The 20,248-nt window shown below is 46.6% G+C and overlaps 1 protein-coding gene across 2 annotated transcripts; it reads left to right on the top strand.

The window, feature by feature from the left end:
• The first annotated feature begins 254 nt into the window (after positions 1-254).
• On the top strand, positions 255-20,090 carry VSIG10 (V-set and immunoglobulin domain containing 10). 2 transcript variants are annotated; one of them, XM_016149520.2, is made up of 9 exons: positions 256-715; positions 4,588-4,869; positions 11,059-11,361; positions 13,072-13,332; positions 14,330-14,623; positions 16,720-16,830; positions 17,133-17,145; positions 18,641-18,861; positions 19,648-20,090. In XM_016149520.2, the coding sequence occupies exons 1-9, from the start codon at positions 643-645 to the stop codon at positions 19,707-19,709; spliced, it is 1,620 nt and encodes a 539-aa protein (XP_016005006.2). In that variant the 5' UTR covers positions 256-642; the 3' UTR covers positions 19,710-20,090. The 2 variants fall into 2 exon arrangements, with proteins under 2 accessions (XP_016005007.2, XP_016005006.2); XM_016149521.2 differs by lacking the exon at positions 18,641-18,861 and having other exon boundaries at positions 255-715.
• Positions 20,091-20,248: the final 158 nt, after the last annotated feature.

The following is a 20,248-nucleotide window of genomic DNA, read 5'->3' as shown; positions in this document are numbered from 1 at the left end:
CTGTGGCTTGGCAGCTGGCACGGCCCCTCCGGCTCGCGCCGCTCCTCCGGGGGTTGCAGCTAGAGCGCCCGGGAGGGGGCGGCCGGTGGGCCGGGGCAGGGGTGTCATCCTGCAGCAGCTGCTGAGCTCTGCCCGGCCCAGCTGTCCCTGAGACTCCGGGTTGCCGCCCCGGGGGGAGTGGGCTCGGGGAGGGCCCAGCCTCTGCGCTCCTCCCCCCCGGCGGGGCCGGAGTCAGCTTGGCAGTCCGGGTGCGCGCCCTTTGCATAAAGCCCTCCTCCCGGGCCAAGGTAAAGGAAGTTGGGCTCCCGCCTGGATGCGAGGCGGAAGGGAGCCCCGCTCCTGTTGTTTTCCTTCGGCCGTAGTAGGTGGCGGGCACGAGGGGTGGGGTGCGCTGCCCTAACCCGGGCCAGGCGCCCTGCAGGGAGGACCGCGCCGGGAGCCCCGCGCGGCTCCCAGCGCCTGCACCGGACTCTCCCCAAGCATCCCTCCTGGGAGCTGCGGGGAGCGGAGCTCGGCTGTCGTGTGTCGAGGACCTGAGAGAGGCACTTGGTACCCTAGTGGCCAGAGCCCTCGAGGGTGCACACCAGCCTAGCCAGACCGTGCATTTTCCCCGAGGAGCCTCTGTCCGCATCCAGGGGCGAGATGGCCGCACGGGCGCCCGAGCCCCGCTTACTCCACTGCCTGTGGGTGCTGCTGACCCTCGGGGTTGCTGCAGGTAAGGGCCTCGATCCGGAGGGAAAAGTTGAGTTTTGCCAGGCAACAGCGAGGAAAGGGGAACCGGGGACCAAATTCCCTCTGACAGTGCCAGATCCAGTTGTGGTCGCGGCGGAGAAGCCACCCGGGGTGGGTCTTGAGTTTCCTGCTCGCCGCTCCGCTCTCTTTGCAGAGAGGAATTTTCCCGGGCGCTCACGTGGGAGCGCAGGGTACTGGAGTGGGCAGCGGGCGAGGCTACCGGGCCGGCGGAGAGGTGATGGGAAAACAGGGGAACGTGAAGATGGGAATTTTGAAGCCGGGAAAATTGGAGAGGCAGTGGTAGGGGGGACAGTGGTTTTTGCCTTTTTTTTTTTTTTTTTAAGCGTCGAATGTAAATTCCCCTTCTGGTTTTACCTGCTGCGCTGGTGCTCCAATTCGAGGCTCCTTTCTTTCCCTACCTCTGCCCAAGGTCGCGTTCGCCTTACCCCCCCCCCCCCCGTAGCCTGTGGATTCCCCTGCACGGCCCTGCACGCCCACCCATGTGGACTAGCGTATTCAAAGTCCTGCTTTCTTCCGTTACTTATTATGTTTTTTATACTGAAATAATTTGACTTACAAGGAAACTTCCCCTAAACTTGAGATGACCTCTTATGCTTGACATGATTGGCAAAAGGTCTTAAACGCTTCTTCTGCGCTCTGCTTCGTAAGATGAAAGAGCAGAGGATTGCTTGCAAAAACATGCGGAATAGACACAGTTGAATACAATTTTTTTTTTTTTTTGCTTTGATTCAGCAAATGCATGTCTACTGTGCACAGGGCAGTGTGACAAGCAGCGAGAGGGCTCAGGTGGCGGGAAACGAGATGGAATCATTTGGCGATCCGGTTTGCCAGAGTCCTTGTGGAATGCTATTTTCTGTGTCGCCCACCCCAGCACACCCAGCCCGTCTTCTCTCGTAGGTTCCTGCAGGAATTGCTCCCGGAGCCGCCTAGCAGCAAGTGTCAAAAGTTCCTAACTGTTATGCGCGCATGAGTTTTTAATCTTGTTTTGTTTTCAGCCACCATTTCCAAACAGTAAAATTTCTCATCATCTAGGTTTCCAGTTTATCTGGCAAAAATCTGAAGATCTGGCAGCACAGGGTCTGCCGGCCCACCTGGAACCGAGCAGTGGTCACCCCTTTTATCTAGGATGCGTGCCCCCCAATCTGTTCCACTTCTCCCTGTTGCAACACTTACCCCGCCGGCCCTCTTTGGACTTAGTGGTCACTGGGCTGGGCGGGGAAGGGGGGGGCGGGGGGAGGGGGAGGAGGGAGGAGAAAGGAGGGAGGAGGGAGGAGGGAGGAGAAAGGAGGGAGTAGGAGAGGAGGTCTCCAGTCGATGGTCTGGAAGTTTCCTTCTCCCCGGCTGTTCGCAGTGTTTACTGTACTGGGCACACCAGGGGCCTGGGGACATCGGACCCTGAGTTGAAATCGTCATATTGGGATGACCCCGCTTTTAGATTGGCTGCAGCTCGCCACACAGGAATGCTTTCCCCACTGCCATGCCCAGTTACGTTGATGACCGAGCCAAGTTCACCTTTAAGCACTGTGCTAGAGGCTTGGTGTATTTTTGTTGGTGGTTTTTCAAGTGGGAAATTGTCTTGGGGAAAAAAAATAGTTTTTGCTGTCACTTAACTCCAGACAGTGTTCATGCCTCCACTGTCACCTCAGATTACAAACCCCAGGTCATCCTTAGGGAGAAGTTGCTAGAAAAAAAGGCTAATGTTTGGGAATAATCCCAACTCTGCGCATGATAATATGAGGGCACCGTAGGAAAATGATCATTTATATTGCTTCCTCCTGTGTTCTGTGTTCTGAATTTATGATTGGGGGACAGTGGGGGGCCCTCTGGACACTATGTGGATGACTTCTAGTAACACAAACTGTTATTATGTCCTATTATCTCACCTTGTCTGGTTGGGAGACCAAAGCAGATCCCCCTGGGACCCCAGAGCAGTGAAAACCCGAATGGCCATTCCAGTTCTCCCAGTGACTTACACGGGAACTGAAGCGTTCTGAACCTCAGTTTCCACAACTGTCAAATGAGGGGCTATAGGACAACCAGGCACGGAACTCACACACCCTCAGGGGCTCTCCTTTCTGAGTCCGCGTCACAGACGCCACTAACCAATGACTGTTCTTCTCTGAGCCAGGACTCAGCCTGCCTCATCTGTAGCCCAGCCCACAGGGCTGCCACATCTAAATGATCTCTAAGGTCACCTTCAGCTTCATTAGTTTCAAAAAAAAAAAAAATGGAGTGATCAAAGCCAAGAGAAGCAAAGTGCCTTAATGGTTTCGCCTGTGATTATGTCATTCTATTACTTGGAGCAGAAGACAATGTTAGCTCAAGTTCCAAGACTAAAGTTTCGCCAGGGCTTTTCCAAGTTCCTTTTATTCCTTTGTCAAGGGGCCAGGGAAGGGGCAGATCGCAGGTCTCATGAACACGCACGGCATCTGCAGGAGCACAGTTCATCTTCTGTCAGTGGGGACAGCCACGGAGAACGTGGTTCCCAGACCTAAGGGTTTAAAAATAATTCTCACCTGCTTTTTAGAGTGATTGTTCAGAAGCATTTCTTGCTGTTTTAGAATCTCTAGCATTAGATGACATTCTCTGCCTTCCAGCAAGTGGCTTAGTTTTTTTGTTTGTTTGTTTGTTTGTTTTTTTTTTGGTCATCTTTTTCTAACTTTGGGACATGGTGTGGCCAAAATGGGGAGAGACTCGTAACATCCTGTGACTCCAGGCTGGCTTCAGATCTTTCAAATGGAGCCTCTTCTAACCAGACAAAAGGCCAAATACAGATAACTGTTGCTCTTTATTTTATAGATGGAAAAAGATTCCCACAGCAGGTGGCAGGATTTTTTTTTTTTTAAATAAAAACTCTATCGAGATATAATTCGAATACCAGAGGACTCTTTTAAAGTGTACGATTCAGGAGTTTTTAGTGTATTCACAAGACTATGCAATGATCAGCACTAATTTGATTCCAGAACGGTTTCCCCATCCCGAAAAGAAGCTCGTTAGAGGTCATTTCCCACTATGCCCCTCTCTCCTAACACTCCACTTCCTCCAGCAGCTCACTACTTTCCATCTCCATAGATTCGTCTGTATTGGATATTTCAGATAAATGGAATCACACACTATGTGTGTGTGTGTGTGTGTGTGTGTGTGTTTTTTTTTAGGACGCCCTTCTTTCACTTAGCGTGACGCTTTCAAGATCCATCCATATAGCTACGCAGCTCCAATACTAATAATACTAATAAAAAAAGATCCATGTCGATGCATGTAGTTTATTCTTTTTTTATAGCCAAATGAAATTCCCATTGTGTGGATAGACCGCATTTCGTTTATCTGTTCATCTGTTGGTGGACGTTTGGGTCATTTCTCCCTTTTGGCTATTATGAGCAGTGCTGCTGCGAACATGCACGTACACGTTTTTGCGGAGACATATGTTTTCATTTCTCTTGGGTATATACCTAGGAGTAGAATGGCTCGGTCACATGGTAACTTTAACCTTACGCGAAAATGCCAAACTGTCTTACAAGGTAGCTGCACCATTTAAAAATCCTACCAACAGTGTATACGGGTTCTAATTTCTTCACATCTTTTCCAACACTTGTTCTTATCTTTATTTTTAGTCATTCTGGTCTAGTTAACATGGTAGATGTCTTATCATGGTTTTGTTTGGGATTAATGTCAAGTATTGGCCAAGAGTCCCCACAGCGTGGGGGACTCTGTGTGTTATCACATCTCAAAAATACACACCTGATTTTTTTTTTTTTAATCCGAATGTGGAGGGACTGTGCAAAAAGGGAGGTTGTTCTGAGAAAGGCAGTAATAACTTGACCTTTCCTTGTCTAGGATCGAAGACTGTCATCATCGGAGAAGTTCACGAGAACGTTACTCTGCACTGTGGCAACACCTCAGGCCCGAGGGGTCTAGTGACCTGGTACCGGAATGACTCGAAGCCCATCTTCCTCCTGACCTCCAATTCTACCCTTCCACCAACCAAGCCACGCTTCTCTCTGACGAAGGCCAGGGCCCTGCACATCCAGTCGCTGAGGCTGGAGGATGCGGGGAATTACACCTGCTGGGAGGTCCTGAAGGAGTCTCGGTGGTTCCGAGTGCGGCTGCAGGTGGCCAGTAAGTGGAGTGGGAGCGGGCTGGGGTTGGCTGGTGAGGTGCTCAGAGCCTTGAACAGGAGGGGCGTTTTGGAGTCAGTGGCCTGGGTTTCATTCTGGGCTCTGCCACCTGCAAGCCAAGTGACCTCTTGTGCCTGTATTTCCTCATCTGTAAAATGGGGATAAAAGAATTCTTGCCTCATAGAACTGCTGTGAGGAAGAGATACCAGTTTATGTATCTGAAGTGCTACAAATGCCTCCTGGCATTTACTTTTAGCAATTACTTTAAGCTTGTTAATATCATTTTGCTGTTAATACTTTATTATGCAACGAAGTCACATAACATAATTGAGTATACCATAATCCAGTCAGACTGCCTAAATTTCAGTCTTAAAGCTGTTGCTTAGTTCTGCATCATCTTGGGTAAGTAGCTTAATATCTCTGAGCTTCAGTTCTTCTTATTTATTGGATGCGGTTATTCTATTGCATACTTTACCAGGTAAGAGCTTATGCCACAGTGCTTAGTACAGGGCTTGGCATGGCTACCACTGTGTTTTCCAAAAAGTCATATCTGTTCATATCAGTTAGTTTCATTATTGCCTTGTATGAATTTAGAGCTTGTTTGGCAAACTACAGCCTGTGGACCATATCCAGTCTGCTGCCTATTTTTGTATGGCCTGCAAGCTACAAATATTTTTTTACATTTTTTAATGGATGAAAAAAAATCAAAAGAAGAATAATATTTGTGACATGTGAAAATCATATGAAATTCAAATTTCAGTGTCCACAAGTAAGGTTTTTATTGGAATACAGCCACACTTATCTATTTACATATTATCTCTGATTGCCTTTGGTGCTACAATGGCAGTGGCCGTGACACAAATTATATGGCCTGCAAAGCCTGAAATATTTATTCTCTGTCCCTCTACAGAAAAAGTTGCTGGTTACCAGTTTAGAGGGACATCCAGGTAGTGTACTTTAGTGCAAATACCCATGTGATCACTATCCTGTTCCCTAGTTTCCTCATCTGTAAAATAAAGAATTTACTTATTCCTTTATTCAACATATATTTATTTACTGAGAGCCTGATGCCAGGCACTGTTCTAGGCACTTGGCCACAGGAGTGAATAGGACAGACAAGGTCCCTACCTGGGGACTAACTGATGTCTTAATGGGGGAAGACAGACAATAAGCAAATACACAAATGCATCAGGCAGTATCAGAATGATAAGTGCCATGCAGAGAATTGAGACGGGGCGATGTGATTCTCTGAAACACTTTAAATTGGGAGGTTAGAGAGGAATTTTTGGAGGTAGTGACATTAAAGCTAAATGATAAGGAGAAGCCAGTCATACAAAGATAAGAAAGAATGTGATCCGGGCAGAAATTCAACTAGTGCAAGATGGGTCGAGCATGGTGCAGATGGGGAGAAGGCTGGGATGGTGGGAACCCAGGGAATGAGAGGGCAGGCTGTGTGAGATGTGGGGGGGGGGGCAGGGTCAGATCACGTGGGGCCGGGTAGAACTGGTGATATCGGTTGAATTACGTCCCCCAGAAAGGTATGTTGAAAGCCCTAACCTCTGGTATCTATAATTGTGACTTTAATTGGAAGTAGAGTTTTTGCAGATATAATCAAGTTAACGTGAGGTCCTTAGAATGGGCATTAATTAAAATTGACTGGCATCCTTATAAGAAGAAGAAAGTGCATGAAAAGGCAGAAACACACAGGGAGAATATCATAAAAGGATAGAGGCAGATATTGGAGTGATATAGCTTCAAGCAAAGGAATGCCAAGGATTGACAGCCAACACCAGAAGCCAGGCAAGAGGCAAGGAAGGAGGGATTCTTTCTGAGAGTCTTTGGAGGGCGTACAGTCCTCCTGACACCTTGATTTTGGACTTCTGGCTTCCAGAACTGGGCAATAATCAATTTCTGTCGTTTTAAGTCATCTGGATAATGGTACTTTGTTAAGGCAGTCCCAGGAAACCAATACATCTGGTAAGGAATTGGTATTTTATTCTGAGTCAGGAGAAACTTTTGGAGCCTTAAGTAAGCAGGGGTGTAGTAGTATTCGAGTTACACATGGAGAATGTATGTGTGTATCTTGAAAAGGACTGATACAATAAAAACAGGAAAGCCAATCAGAGGTATACGGTGTTGGTGGCCAGAAACTGAGTGGAGGCAATGGCCTCTTTGCACATGCACAGGTTCAGAAAATGTTTTGCAGATAGCCCAGCAAGACTTGCTGGTAGACTGGAAGTGGAGGACGAAGGAAAGAGAGGCTTCAAAGACACGTCTAGCTTTTTCACATGGCCTCTACGGTTTCCACAAGCTCTCGAGGCTTACAGAATTTGTGAGGACAGTGTTTTTGCGTCTGGAGGTGCCGTAGATGAATTGCTGAGTGGCCATGTCACACAGAAGATTTGGGAATATGGATTAGGCTTGATCCAACCACTGTTTCTGGGAGGGCTATGGTGTTGCTAAGTGGGTGATAGCACACACTCCGAGGCCCAGCTGCCTGGGTTCAGATCCAGGTCGCACTAGCTGTTGTCTTTGTGACCTTGAGGAAGTCGCTTGAACTCTTCCAACCTTAATTTTTATCATCTGTGAAAAAATGTGAAGAAAGAAAGAATGCGATCCAGCGGTAATGATGAAACTTAGGCAGAGTCCCTGCATGTCCTCGCGAGATAAATCAGCACACAAGTATGCATTGGGTCCATGTCCCTTTGATCAACTAGTTAAGCAGGCGGCAGGATTCCTATGGGAAAATGCATCTCGAGTTCCCAGTAATCTATTACATCTGGGCTCTTCAAACAGGACTTGCTGCGGGCCAGGGACGCTATGTGCCCAGATCTTGCTTTCCTTGTGTTTTCCCTGAGGTGGTTGATAACTTAGTCTCTTAAAGAGAAAAGTTTGGAAACATTCTCACATGGCCTTGGAAGCTAAGGGGAAAACTTTCGAGATGTGACAAGTCGTTATCTGTTAGAGATTTTGAATGTGTGAATGGACAAAGATGTTGTAGAAACACGAGGCTGGCTGCATGAGGGCCTGTCATTTCTCTCCCCTTCCCACTTGGATCTCTGCTTATTGATCAGAGGGGCATTTGGTGCCTCTACCTCTAAGGAGTCTGGTTTTCTATAGGCCTGGTATGATTCGACCTCCCCGGCATGGGCACCACAACATGATTTTGTTACTGGTCTCGCTCAGGACAAAAAGTTTCTGCACCGACACTTGTTAATTTAATGGTGTCATCGGAGAGTCTTGCCATCAGGATTGGGGCTGCCACTCCTGAGAATGCAGAAACCCCTTCGTCCAAAGCAGTTCAGGGCTGCCGTGGCTGCTCATTTCACAGGGTTACCCATCCTCTCCTGCATTCAAATTGGGGCGGGGCTAATGTTAGAACAGCTGTGTGCTGACCTGCAGAAAGGCTGGAGGGATGGGGAACACGGCAAAGACCTTAACACATCCCAGTAGACTGCGCGTGTCTTTCAAGGTACCATCTCTCACGCAGTCAGGAGCCGAGTGATCTCGCTGGAGATTAGCCCGTGCAAAACCGCAGTCAGATTTCATGGCACGTGGTGCCAGACTCCCTGCGTCTACTTGTCTCAGGCCACGCAAGTGTCGAGGGAACACTGGAGCCAGTTGGCACACGGTCAGTGAGGAGGCTGGTTAGTATGAACCTCCAGATTCAGTTAGGGTTTTGAGAGTGCGGTGTTCCTGTCTAGCCAGTGAGGTGAGTGCCACTCCACACTTCCAGGGAATTCCAGGAAAGTCCCATGGTTCCCTGACTAATCGGGCCCCTTGATTTATATTCATTCTCTGTTGGCGGAGGTGATACCGCCTCCTCACAGCATAAGGTCCTCGGGAAAGGGACTGTTGGGCACGCTGAAGAGAGATCGTTGGCCCCATCCAAAGCTGGATGATCCTTGCCCAGAGATGGGTTCATCTGGATCTTGCCAGGCTCATCTGAAGCAGAGATGGGTGCATCCCAGAGTTGGGATGAAGCAGAGACTGCCTGGTACAGTCTTAGCTCATAGTCAAGAAAAAAATGCTGATAAGATGAGCAAATGTCTAAAGATAACTTTTCCTATTGGTGAGGAACCCAAGACACTGAGATGGGAATCCCTGTTTTTGTGGGTCCCTGAGATGGAAATTAACCCTTTGAGATCCTTGACTAGATGACCTACAGTTAAAGGGGAAGAAAAGAAGTGAGTTCCTCTGTCAGGAATGCCCACAGAGAAGAGGAAGGCAGCAGCAGAGGGAGATGGTTCTAGAACAGGACTCGAATGTTTTCTGTAGAGTCAGATGGTTAATATTTTACACTCTATGGGCCAATAGGTAAAACTAAGGAAGTACTTATATAATAAGAAAATCAATTTCCACGTATTTTTATTGACAGAATTTAAAATATAATAGTCTTTTTTTTTTTTGTAGTACAAGTCTACTAACAAGAAGAATGTAATTCACTTTTGGAGGGGTAACATTTCACTTGATTGGGGTTCAAAGTTAGTGTTCTCTTTTAAATTGATTGCGAATATTCACCTGTAAAAACCATTCTTAGTTTCATGGGCCACCCAAAAACAGATAGTTTGCTGATGCCTGCTCTCCAATCGATCTAGAAATATACTACTGATAATCATATCGGGTCACATTTACAGAACACTGACCACACGTGAAACACCAGGCTAAGTGTTCTTATATTATCTTGTTTGATCCTTCGGTAACCCAGTGATAGAAGTTATGACCGTTCTTTTCATTTCAAAGGAGGGACAGGAGAGTGAGCATGAGAGGGGCAGGCACTAGCCCAAGGTTGTCTGTTTATAAGCGGCGGTAGGATGTACACACTGGCCTGTCTGAATTCAGAGTATGAGCTCCTAACCACTAGGCTGTGGCATCTATCTGGTAAAGAATCAAGCACTAAACTGACCAAGGCCTCTATAAGATGCTGAGCCTTCGTGACCACTCTGTGTTTTCAATTATTTGCTGTTTTATTTTTGCTTCTTCCCCTATCCATCTCTCTGAGTGAGTGTTACTGTCACTCTGCAAGTGGAAGTTATTGTGGTTTCCGTTTTGGAATGTCAATGGCGTGGAGGGAGAGATGGGACGGAATTAAATAAGTATCTCCTTCTTTGTAGTAAGTCAGAGTCAGGGAAGAACCCCAGGGACTCAAAAGGATGGTGTCCGCTTTAATTAAGAAGCAGAGTTGTCCCAACTCATTCGGTCATCCACAGACCCCATGAAGTGGCTTCTAGCGCCACTCTAGTTTCACAGATAAGGAAATGGAGGCTCAGGGAGGTTAAGAAATTTGCCCAAAGCGTCACCGCTGGTAAGTGGAGTCCAAAGTCGGGAACGGTTCCAGTATTTCTTGTCTTGCAGAGTGAAATTGTGCTGGGGGGGGTTTCTCTCTTGGAGACCGCACAGGACCCAGCATGTCTAATGGTTTATCACTGCAGGACACAAAGCAAAATCAGCGAAAGGAAAAGGCACATGGGGTTAAGTCTGGGCGAAACCAGCATCAGGCTTCCTAGAGTCCTTTCCCAGTGGAGCCACAGGGACACCCTTAATTCCCTGAACAGCAAGACGTGGCAATTTGTGTTGATCATCGCCTGCCGGGAGCCCGTGGAGACTTTTTAGTGGGGTGGGGGTGGGTGTGGCTAGTCGCACAGGCGCCCTCTGCCCAGCACATACCCAAATTCGAGGCTCTCGGAAAGGAAAGCATGCGTTCAGCATAAAGCACACTGTCCCTACAGACAGTTTAGGGACAGTGAGCCCCGCTCTTATCAGTGCTGGGAACGGTGAGGACCCTCCCGAAGTCCACGTTCTCGCAGTCACCAGCCAAGGCCAGCCTTGCCAGCGGGCCTTTCTAAGGAGAGCAGGCTCAGGCCCGCCATGTTAACTCTTTGATTCACAGATATCTTTGCCATACACCAGTGTTTTTGAAAAGGAGCAATTTGCACTTTCCTTTTTCTATAAGGATTCATTCCTCCCCCCCCCCCCGCCCGCCCCGCCTCGTTGGATAAATCATACACAATCGCTCGGGATTAAATGAGAGAATGCTTAGGGCACTTAGCGTGGCATTTGTGGTATAGGAAGTGTTTGATGGATATTGTCATCCTCATTGGCTGCTTCCTGATCATTTATGTGACTGTGAGAGCTGGTGAGGGGCTCGAATGCACGCTTAAGCTCTCCCCACTCTCCCTGCACTGCCCAGGCGGTCCCTATGGGGTTGAAGTCAACATCTCCACCACCGGCCAGCTCCCCAACGGCACCCTCTACGTCGCCAAGGGCTCTCAGGTGGAGTTCAACTGCAGCAGCCACTCCCGGCCTCCGCCCTTGGTCGAGTGGTGGTTCCGGGGCCCCGACTCCAGGGCCGAGCCCTTTGGGAACAACCTGACGGTCAGCCGCTTCACGCTGCTCCAGATGTCGAGAACCCTCCAAGGGAACTACACCTGTTTGGCTATGAACATGCTCAGCGGGAGACGTCGGAAGGTGACCATGGAGCTCCTGGTCTACTGTGAGTAGGAAGCCCTCCCCTCCCCCACGTCCTCACCGTGACCCTTTGTGGACCGCGTGGCTGTGCCTCTTCCCTTAGCCCGCTGCACGGGCCCTAACATGCTTCTGCAGCTCCCTCCACACTCACGTACACCCCGAGGGTGCATGTCAGAGAGAGAGGGCCACCTCTTCTAGAAGGTTGCTGCTAAGTAAGGGTACAGGAGAGTCCCTGTGAGCCACGGAGGGAAACTTCGTGCTTAGCTTAATGTTTTTGTTTTTTTTTTTTCAACTGAGGTAAAAGTCTGTGACGTAACATTGACCATTATGAGGTGTACAGCTCAGTGGCATTTGGTACATTGCCAGTGTCCTGCATCCATCACCCCTATGTAGATCCGAAACGTTTTCATCCCCCTAAATGGAGAGCCTGTGCCCGTTAAGCCATCGCTCCCATCCTCTGCCTCCAGCCCCTGGAGGGTGGGATGCGGCCAACCTGCATCCTCTCTCTCCGCATCGGCCCGTTCTAGATATTTCGTATGAATGGAATCCCACGATCCGTGGCCTTCCGCCATCGGCCGCTCTCACTGAGCATCACGCAACGAGCTTCCTCCGTGTCGTAGCATGTGTCAGTCCTTCCCTCATGGTGTGGCTGAATAGTATTCCGTGGTGGATGGAGGGACCACGTTTGATTCATTCGTCTATTCTCACACACTCTTCACGAACTCCGGGCCTTCCGGCGCTGTTAGGGACCATCGGTTCATGACTCTTTGTTTTCAGGGGTGAGAAAACAACCACCAAATGCACCTACACATAAATTTCTTGGAAAAACACACGCACAAACACACAAACAAACAGCCGTAGACGTGCAGAGCGCACTCATAATCCATGCTAACGGAAGGGAGCCTCAGAACAAATGAGTGGGCGGGGTAATGACACATTACTAATTCATGCATTATTCAGACCTTTATAAGTCTTTACGTTTTCTCTATCATAGATGACCTTTATTGTGTATAAAGCCATATATGCTTATTATGGGAAACACAGGTGAGTATAAAAATAATCACTTGTAGGCTAACCACCATTTTGGTGTATTTTCAATAATTTTTCTTGTAGATACCACACATCTGCCTATCGATATAAGATCCAAATTTATTTCTACTGATGTGTATTATATAACAAATAAAAATATATAATATACATATGTAACATATATATAATGTGAACACGTGGATTATATTGCATTTATAGGTTTGCAACTTGTTAAAACTTTTGTGTCTTTAGTAATACATGGGCATAGTAAAAATATGCCCCACGGGGTGAATAAGTCTCACCTATACTTCCTCTAGGGACCAAAACCGTACCACAGAATTTTCTGTGATGATGGAAATGTGCTGTTCCGTGTGGTCTCATACAGTAGCCACCACCACGTGTGGTTTCTGAGCACTTGAAATGTAGGTAGTGTGGCAGAGGTCCTAAATTTGTAATTTTACTAATTTAAACGTCAATAGTTACATGCAGTTAGTGAGAAATGCAAAGATAAATGAGGCCCATGTCCTCAGAGATTTAACACCTAGCAGAGGAAACCCGACGGGCGTCAGGCACTAATTTGTGCTAGGGGCTCCTTAAAGGTACGCTCCCTGGAGCTGATGCTTCTCCGATCCCCCGGTGCGGTAGCCCTTAGAGCCAGCCCAGTGAATGAGTGACGAAGCCCACATTCTTTTCTGGTGTTTTGCAGCACCCCCTCTATCTACCCTTCAGTGCTGGGTAGAGATGGTACCACGGATGTTCATAATGCAGCTCATCTGTCGCTGGGATGGGGGATACCCGGAGCCTAAGTTCCTCTGGACCCAAGAACCAGGAAATGTGGTCCTGGGGATGTCAGAGTTGGGAGTGGAGCTGCTGAACCGGTCCCAGATGGTAGACGGCAGGAAGTTCAAGTGCGTCGGGATCCACATACTGAAGCCGGAGGCGGAAGACAGCTGTGTGATACAAATCCGTGAGTCTGGCTTGCCTCGTTCTGGGATTGGGGTCTACCCACTTCCTTTTGGGAGAACCATTTGAAAGAAGGTCCAGAAAAGAAATCCAAAGATGCTAGCGTGGATTGAATTCCTTCCCTTTACTTTCTTTTACTTGTTCTTTCCTTCCTTTCAAACTTTAACGATGTTAAGCCAAGCTGCTAGGTCCTAGTCCAAGCTATTTTTTCACGGGACAAATACTAATAAAGCACCTGCTATGTGCCAGACACAGTTTCTAGGTGCTGGAGATGGAGCAGTGAACAAGATAAATAAAGTTCTTTTATTAGTGATCTCCTGTTATGTAAAAAGTACCCCCAAACGTAATGGCTTAAAACAATAAATCATTTATTATTTCACGATTTCTGTGGGCCGGAAATTCAGACAGGGCACAGTGGAGAGAGTTTGTCTTGGCTCCATAATGCCTGGGGTCTCAGCTACGAGATCCGGCTGGTAGGGCTGACACCATCCGAAAGGTCCGTTTCCAAGGTGCTTCCTCTGTGTAGCTGTGAGTGAGGATTTTGAGGTGGGGAGATTATCCCGGATTATCCAGTGGGCCCAGTGCCATCCAACATTCTTATAAAAGGGGGGCAAGAGGATCAGACTTAGTAGTAGGAGGTATGGCAGCAGATGCGAAAGCCTGGAGTGATACAGCCAAGGAATGCAGGTGGCTTTAGGAGGCTGAAGAAGCAAAGAAGTTATTTGTGTGACGTTGAGCAACTTGACTTTCCCTATGCCTCGGTTTCCTCATCTGTAAAATGACAGGGTTGTTGTGAGAAGTAATTGGGTTAATAGGCACAACAGCGCTCGGCCCACAGTAAGTGCCCAATAAATGGCAGCTTTTATTATTACATGAGGCCAGGCATGGCACAGAAATTCCTGGAGTCGCTTCCTTAGAAAGGAAATAATGTTATTGAGAATCTTAGGCCATGTCGTGAATATCCTTAAGGACATCTTTCTCTTCCTTCTTCTGATCCCCAGGGAGCCCTTCTATTGACCCTGAGCCCATGAGGACTTGCCTTCAGGGGGGCAACGTGACACTCACCTGCCGCGTGTCTGGAGCCTACCCCCAGGCCAAGATCCTGTGGCTGAGGAACCTCTCTGAGCCCGATGTGGTCATCCAGCCCAACAGGCACTACTCCATCTCCCAGAAGGGCCAGAGGTCCACCCTCACCATCCGAAACTGCTCCTACGCCCTGCATGAGGGATACTTTACCTGCCGGGCTGAGAACCCCATAGGGATGAGAGAAGTGAACATCTGGGTGACCGTGAAAAGTGAGTGATAGAAGGGGCCCCAGAGGAGGTGGGTTGAGAGCTCCAGAGGAGCTGGCACCAGCACAGGAACAGCCTGGTGCTTCCCTACACGTGGTTCACTGGCATTTTGGCTTGCCCGGCTTGACAGGGTAGATGGGAAAAGTTAATGCCTCGTCCTAAATCACTAATATTTGCATAGGGATAAAAAATTACTTAACAGCCGTTCTATCTCAAAGAATATCTATATATGAAAAATATATACAAACGTGAAGTATATATTAAAATAAAAAATATGTAATGTAAGTTGTGAAGCATAATAGCAAAATGAACACCCAAGAAACTACCTTCCCCCTTTATGGGACAATGCCAACATTGCTAAAGTTATCTGTGGGTATTGTGGCCAGACTTAGAAAACATCCACACTCAAAAAGCAGCATACCCACTTAGATCTGCATGTCAGAAAAACAAGGGATAATTTTTTTGGTATAAGTATGTCCCAAATATTGCACAAGGCATACTTATTTTAAAAATGTATTTGTTGTTTATCTGAAATCTGAATTTAACTCGGCATCTCATATTTTATCTGGCAGCCCTGCCTGGAGGGTTCTCTTTAGTTTCATCCTGGGCCACTTGAAAAAGATAACCTCTATCCTGAATTTCATGTTTAAGAAAAATTTTCACTACATATGCACACACTTCTAAATTATACCTTATTTTTATGTGTTTGTGAGTTTTAAAAAAATGGCTTTTACCACACAAATGTCGTCTTTTGCGACCCTTTTTTTTTCACATTTTGTTTCCAGGATTTATTCATGCCGACGTGTGTGTGTGTAATTCTACTTTGTACCTCTTTACCAGTGTATAATTTTCCATTGTATCACTTTTACACAATTAACTTACTGATTTTCCTACTCGTGGATGTTTTCCTGTTTCTGATTTTGTATTGTTGTGATGAACAGTGCTCCTAGGAAAATATTTTACCCAACTCCTATGCATATACACACACCGACCCCTGCAGGCAAATATTTCTCTAGAACATGTCCGGGGAGTAGAAATGAAGGGTTACAGGTTATGTCCCTTTTTATCTTTATGGCATAACCAAAATATTTTCCATCATGATTATATCAATTTCCATTTGCAACAGCAGTATATGAGTATTGAGTTCTACATTTTCCCCCACAGGGCTTGTGATTTTTGCCTGTCACGTAGGGATAAAATGGAATCTCACAATTTGAATTCCTCCCATTAATAAGGCTGAGCATAATTTCATATGTTTATTTGCTACTTGTAAGTCTTCTGTGAAATTCATACCTATTTGTATCTTTTGATATTGATATTTCCTCTTTCTTATATACATGTAGCATTATTCAAAAATTCCACATACTAATTCTTTGTTAGTTTTGTGTTACAATATTTCAGTACCTTGTTTGTCTTTTTCACTTTCTTTATGGCATCCTTTGGTCAACATTCTTTAATGTAGTTGCTTTTGCAAATCCCTTCTTATACCATTACCCACTTTTGTGTCTTTAAAAATTCTTGTCTGTCCCACAATCACAAACATATTCTCCCATATTGTCTTCTGAATGTTGTCATGTCTTGCCTTTCACGGTTAAATCTTTAAACCATCTAGAATTAATTTTTGTGAGTGGTGTGAAATCAAGATCAACTTGTCCTCCCCCTCACCCCCGTTTGGATAACCATTTGTTCCAGCACCATTCCTTGACTAGTTCTCTTCTCACTAATCTGTTGTGTATCGTTTGCTTTGATGCGTGGGCCTATTTTTGGATTCTCTATTCTGTTCCATTAATCATTGTTTATAGCGGCACCAATAACTCATACTCACTCACCGTGGCCTTACACACAGTCTCGATGGGTGGTAGATACATAGAGATTTTAGCTTTTCGATGTTCTTTTGCATCACATGCTTCATTTGATCCCCACTGTTCGAGGTAGGGAGATGGCGTATTATTGATCTTGCTGTACAGAGAAGTCATATGCCTTGCCCGACATCGTGAACCCAAGATAACACAAGGACCTAAGCAAAAAGGAGTAGGTGCTGCTCTGCCAGCTGCGTGTGTGTCTGGCGGAAAAGTCAGCAGAGTGACTTGTCTTTGCAGGGCCTTTAAACATCATGGGCATTGTGGGAACCGTCGTGAGCCTCTTTCTGCTGGGAGTGGCCGTTATCGCAGGGCTTACGTTTTATTATAGCCCTAGGTTCTGCTGGAAAGGTAAGGACTCCTTGGGTCCCTTGGGTCTCTTTCAGGCTTTTCGAAAGGGCGTGGGTGTGGGTGGGGGAAGAAGGCCCCTGCTTTGCTCCCCCACTTTAGTCCAATTCTTTAGGCTTCTTCCTTGGGTCCAGATGTGCAATAAGGAAGCCCCTAAACACCATTCCAGAACACCCTGTCACCTCTCACGTTGGGTCATTTTTCTCATTGTCCATTCCCTCGTAACTGTTAGATGGATGAAAAGCTTCCGTGAGGCTGAAGTGGATGTGATGTTAATTGTTTTTCTCACTTTCTCCCTTTTGTAGGAAACACTTTGAGGTGAGTGTTCTCTAGACTCAAGTCAAAAACCCACGTCTGTGATGTCTTCACCGCTGTTTTTGCTTCCTTTCGCAAGAACAACAGTAGCAATGCCCACTGAGGACCCGCCGGGTCCCCGTCACTGGGCTGCAAGCTTCATTAGGCATTACTATAAACCCTTCAGAGTGGAGGTGGCATCTGCATTTTCTAAACAAGGAGACAGAGGCTCAGCAAAGTAATTTCTGCAAGCTCATCCAGGAAGTAAATGGCAGTGCCTGAATTCAGACCTAGGTCTGACTGATTCCAAAGTCTGTGCTCTTATTATACGACATCAGGGTGCGGCACATTGTTGGTCTATTGTTGAGGCATAAAGACAGTGCGTATGTACTGAGCCAGTCGTTCACGCATTTATTTTACCTAATTTTCTAAAAACAACTCAAAGGAATAATACATTGTAGTCTTTTAGCATGTTTTGGCAAACCAGTCTGAGCATGCCTCGAAGCCCCTCCCTGAAGGAATGGTCAGTGCAGGCAAAGTAACTAAGTGGAACTCGTGTGTTTCATTTCCTAAAGAGGTTCTGGGCCAGAGCAGAGAACTCTTTGTTCCTCTTTACCCATTAATAAAAATGGGATATTATCGTTCTGGGACCGTCATTCATAATGAGAAAATATTATTGTTCTGGTACCATCTTTCATGGGAAAAAATATTAACCTTTGTTGTCATGGATTTGAGGGCCATTCTCCCTGTGAGTCTGTCATCCCCCTGGCGTACTTCTCAGTAGGGGGGAACAGTGAGGCATATTGGGAAAAGGTTTGGACTGAGAGGACCCGAATTCAAATCCGAGCTCTGCCATTCCCAAGTCCAGTGCTCATGCGAAATCCTGGACCCTCGCTGAGCCTTCGTCCCTCATCTATTTCCCAGATGAGAGAACGAAGATTAAACGAGGATGTCATGCCCCCGGGACTGTGATTGGCCCATGGCATGTGCTCTTTTTTTTCCTTGAGAAATGCATGTTCTGGCTTGGTGGGTAAAACCAGCAATAAGTTCAGAGCAATTAAATGCTAACCCCCCGGGCCTGGACTCCAAATGCAGTAACAGTTCAGGGCTCCAGGGGACATGAGAGGACTTTACCTGGGGCTTAAATAATGAGGAAGAGGAGACATTTTAGTGGAGCAGAAATAAGGGCATTTCAGGAAAGGAACAGAGCATCTGAGTGTGTGCTTGGAGGGTAACTAAAGTGGTCGGTGCCTGGGACAAGAGGTCATCTTCTTGTGGAGCAGGGGGATAATGAAACTCATCCGGAACAAAGATAAGCCTATCTATAGCATTCTGTAGGTATCTCTTTAGGAGATTACAATCTGTCATCCTGTGACTTAACCAAATTGAATGCAGGAAAGAATTTTCCATGTTACCTAAGGGGTTGCAAAGAATCTAGTGTTTTCTATTCGGCAAGGGCTGATATTGGAAAAAAACAAGGCATCTCCTTATTGATTATTTCTCCCCCTTTGGAAATTAGGGGGCAAGACATGGGTGATGTCATGGTTTTGGTAGAATCCGAAGAGGAACAGGTAGAGGAGGAAGTTGCTGATGAAGAGGAAAAAATTGTTGCAGAAGAGGAAGCAGATGAGAGGGAGGAGTTGCCAAAAGGAATACGTAAGCATGGCCGCATTCACAAAGTGACAGCACTGGTGAATGGGAACATGGAAGAGATGGGCCATGAGCTCCAGGTGTTTCAAGGTGAGCCCTTTTTCCTTAAAAGCACTGTGCTAGGTTGTGATCAGTTCCCCAGTATGAAACCTCTAAGTGGTGAGTCTATTTTTTGGTTTTTTGTAAAGGCCAGGGAAGATTAGTTAAAGTTTAATCTGGAACCTGAGAATTTACTACTAACTACCGATGCAACAATTAAATTGACAAACATTTACCAAGGGCCTGCTCTAGGAAAGGCACGATATTGGTATTGTTGAAGAATAGAAAAGACAGACAGATAATACCTGTATATAGGGAGCTGTATGAGACTGGTTAGGGGCAACAGACTAAAACACGTGAGGAATATTCAAATGGAGGCAAAATTTAACCACCCCTTTGAGGGTGCAGTAGAGGCGATGTGGCAAGTCGCAATTTGATTAATTGCTCCATGAATAATACGTTTAAAAATTACAGGACCTCAGGAGAAAGATGAGCCTTGAGGGGTGCATTGGTCAGGAGCAACTCAATGGAAAAAGTTGGGTATAAAGGCAAGTCTTTCAGGACAGTTGCCCTTGAGTAAGCAGAAGGGAGAAGAGGGCATTGCAGGTGAGGGGAATGGTGTGGACCACGAGTAAGAAGGGTAGATGGTGTCTAGCGTGTCTAGATGTTGAGTGGAAAGGATGGATAAAAGCCAACGCACATCCTGCACTGCCTGCTCCTCCATGATTCTGAGGCTTGCCAATACGGGACTGGAAACGGAGGTGATTGGTGACTGAGGGTAGAAACAGGACTTCTATTGACATCACCCAGTCACATCTGTTTTTCCCTCCCATACAGCCAACGTTGACATCGGTGAGCAGCAGAGTGACCTCTTTGATGAAGAAGGCAAGCCAGCATGAAGAGAATTGTCCTTTATCATCTTGTCTTATAAGCTTAGAAAACTACTGTGAAGATGAGCTTTTCATTTTGCTTTGACTTGACTTGTACTCCTGCCTGAGGGGCTAAATGGTTTGGGGTTCTTAGCAAAAGAAACATATATGCACATCTTTTTTTTTTTTTCTTTTTTTTCTTTTTTAGAAAATTGATTTACTTTAAGTTTACTCAATGATGTTTAAAGGCTTTGGGGAACTGGCAATGTGTTGGGTAAAGCTGCATTTGGCATCTGAGGTACCCTTTTCGCTGACTCCTGGCTTTATCCAGGTTGATTGATGCTGATTTGGGGGGAGTGGGAGGACCTCAACGCCTCTTTGCTACTATTAAAAATGTCTGTAACCAGCTTACTTCAGCACGCAAGGGGTATAGTGTGGGGTGATAGGGACACTTCCTTTTTCACTGCCCAGGTGAGCCAAGGAACCAGGTAAATTGTCAGTCAGCCCACTAGAAAAGGTGAGGAGGTGTGAGCTACTGATACTAGTCAGAGGGAGGCAGTTTAGTTCAT

Source organism: Rousettus aegyptiacus, unplaced genomic scaffold, assembly GCF_014176215.1.
Source record: "Rousettus aegyptiacus isolate mRouAeg1 unplaced genomic scaffold, mRouAeg1.p scaffold_m13_p_5, whole genome shotgun sequence".
Classification (NCBI taxonomy): Eukaryota; Metazoa; Chordata; class Mammalia; order Chiroptera; family Pteropodidae; genus Rousettus; species Rousettus aegyptiacus.
This window is presented reverse-complemented; position numbering and strand designations above follow the sequence as displayed.

Excerpts from the sequence above, each read along its gene's own strand:
- VSIG10 (XM_016149520.2), top strand. The coding sequence starts at position 643 with ATGGCCGCACGGGCGCCCGAGCCCCGCTTACTCCACTGCCTGTGGGTG. Across the intron at positions 716-4,587 it reads GACCCTCGGGGTTGCTGCAG|GATCGAAGACTGTCATCATC; the intron begins GTAAGGGCCTCG and ends TTCCTTGTCTAG. Across the intron at positions 11,362-13,071 it reads CATGGAGCTCCTGGTCTACT|CACCCCCTCTATCTACCCTT; the intron begins GTGAGTAGGAAG and ends GGTGTTTTGCAG.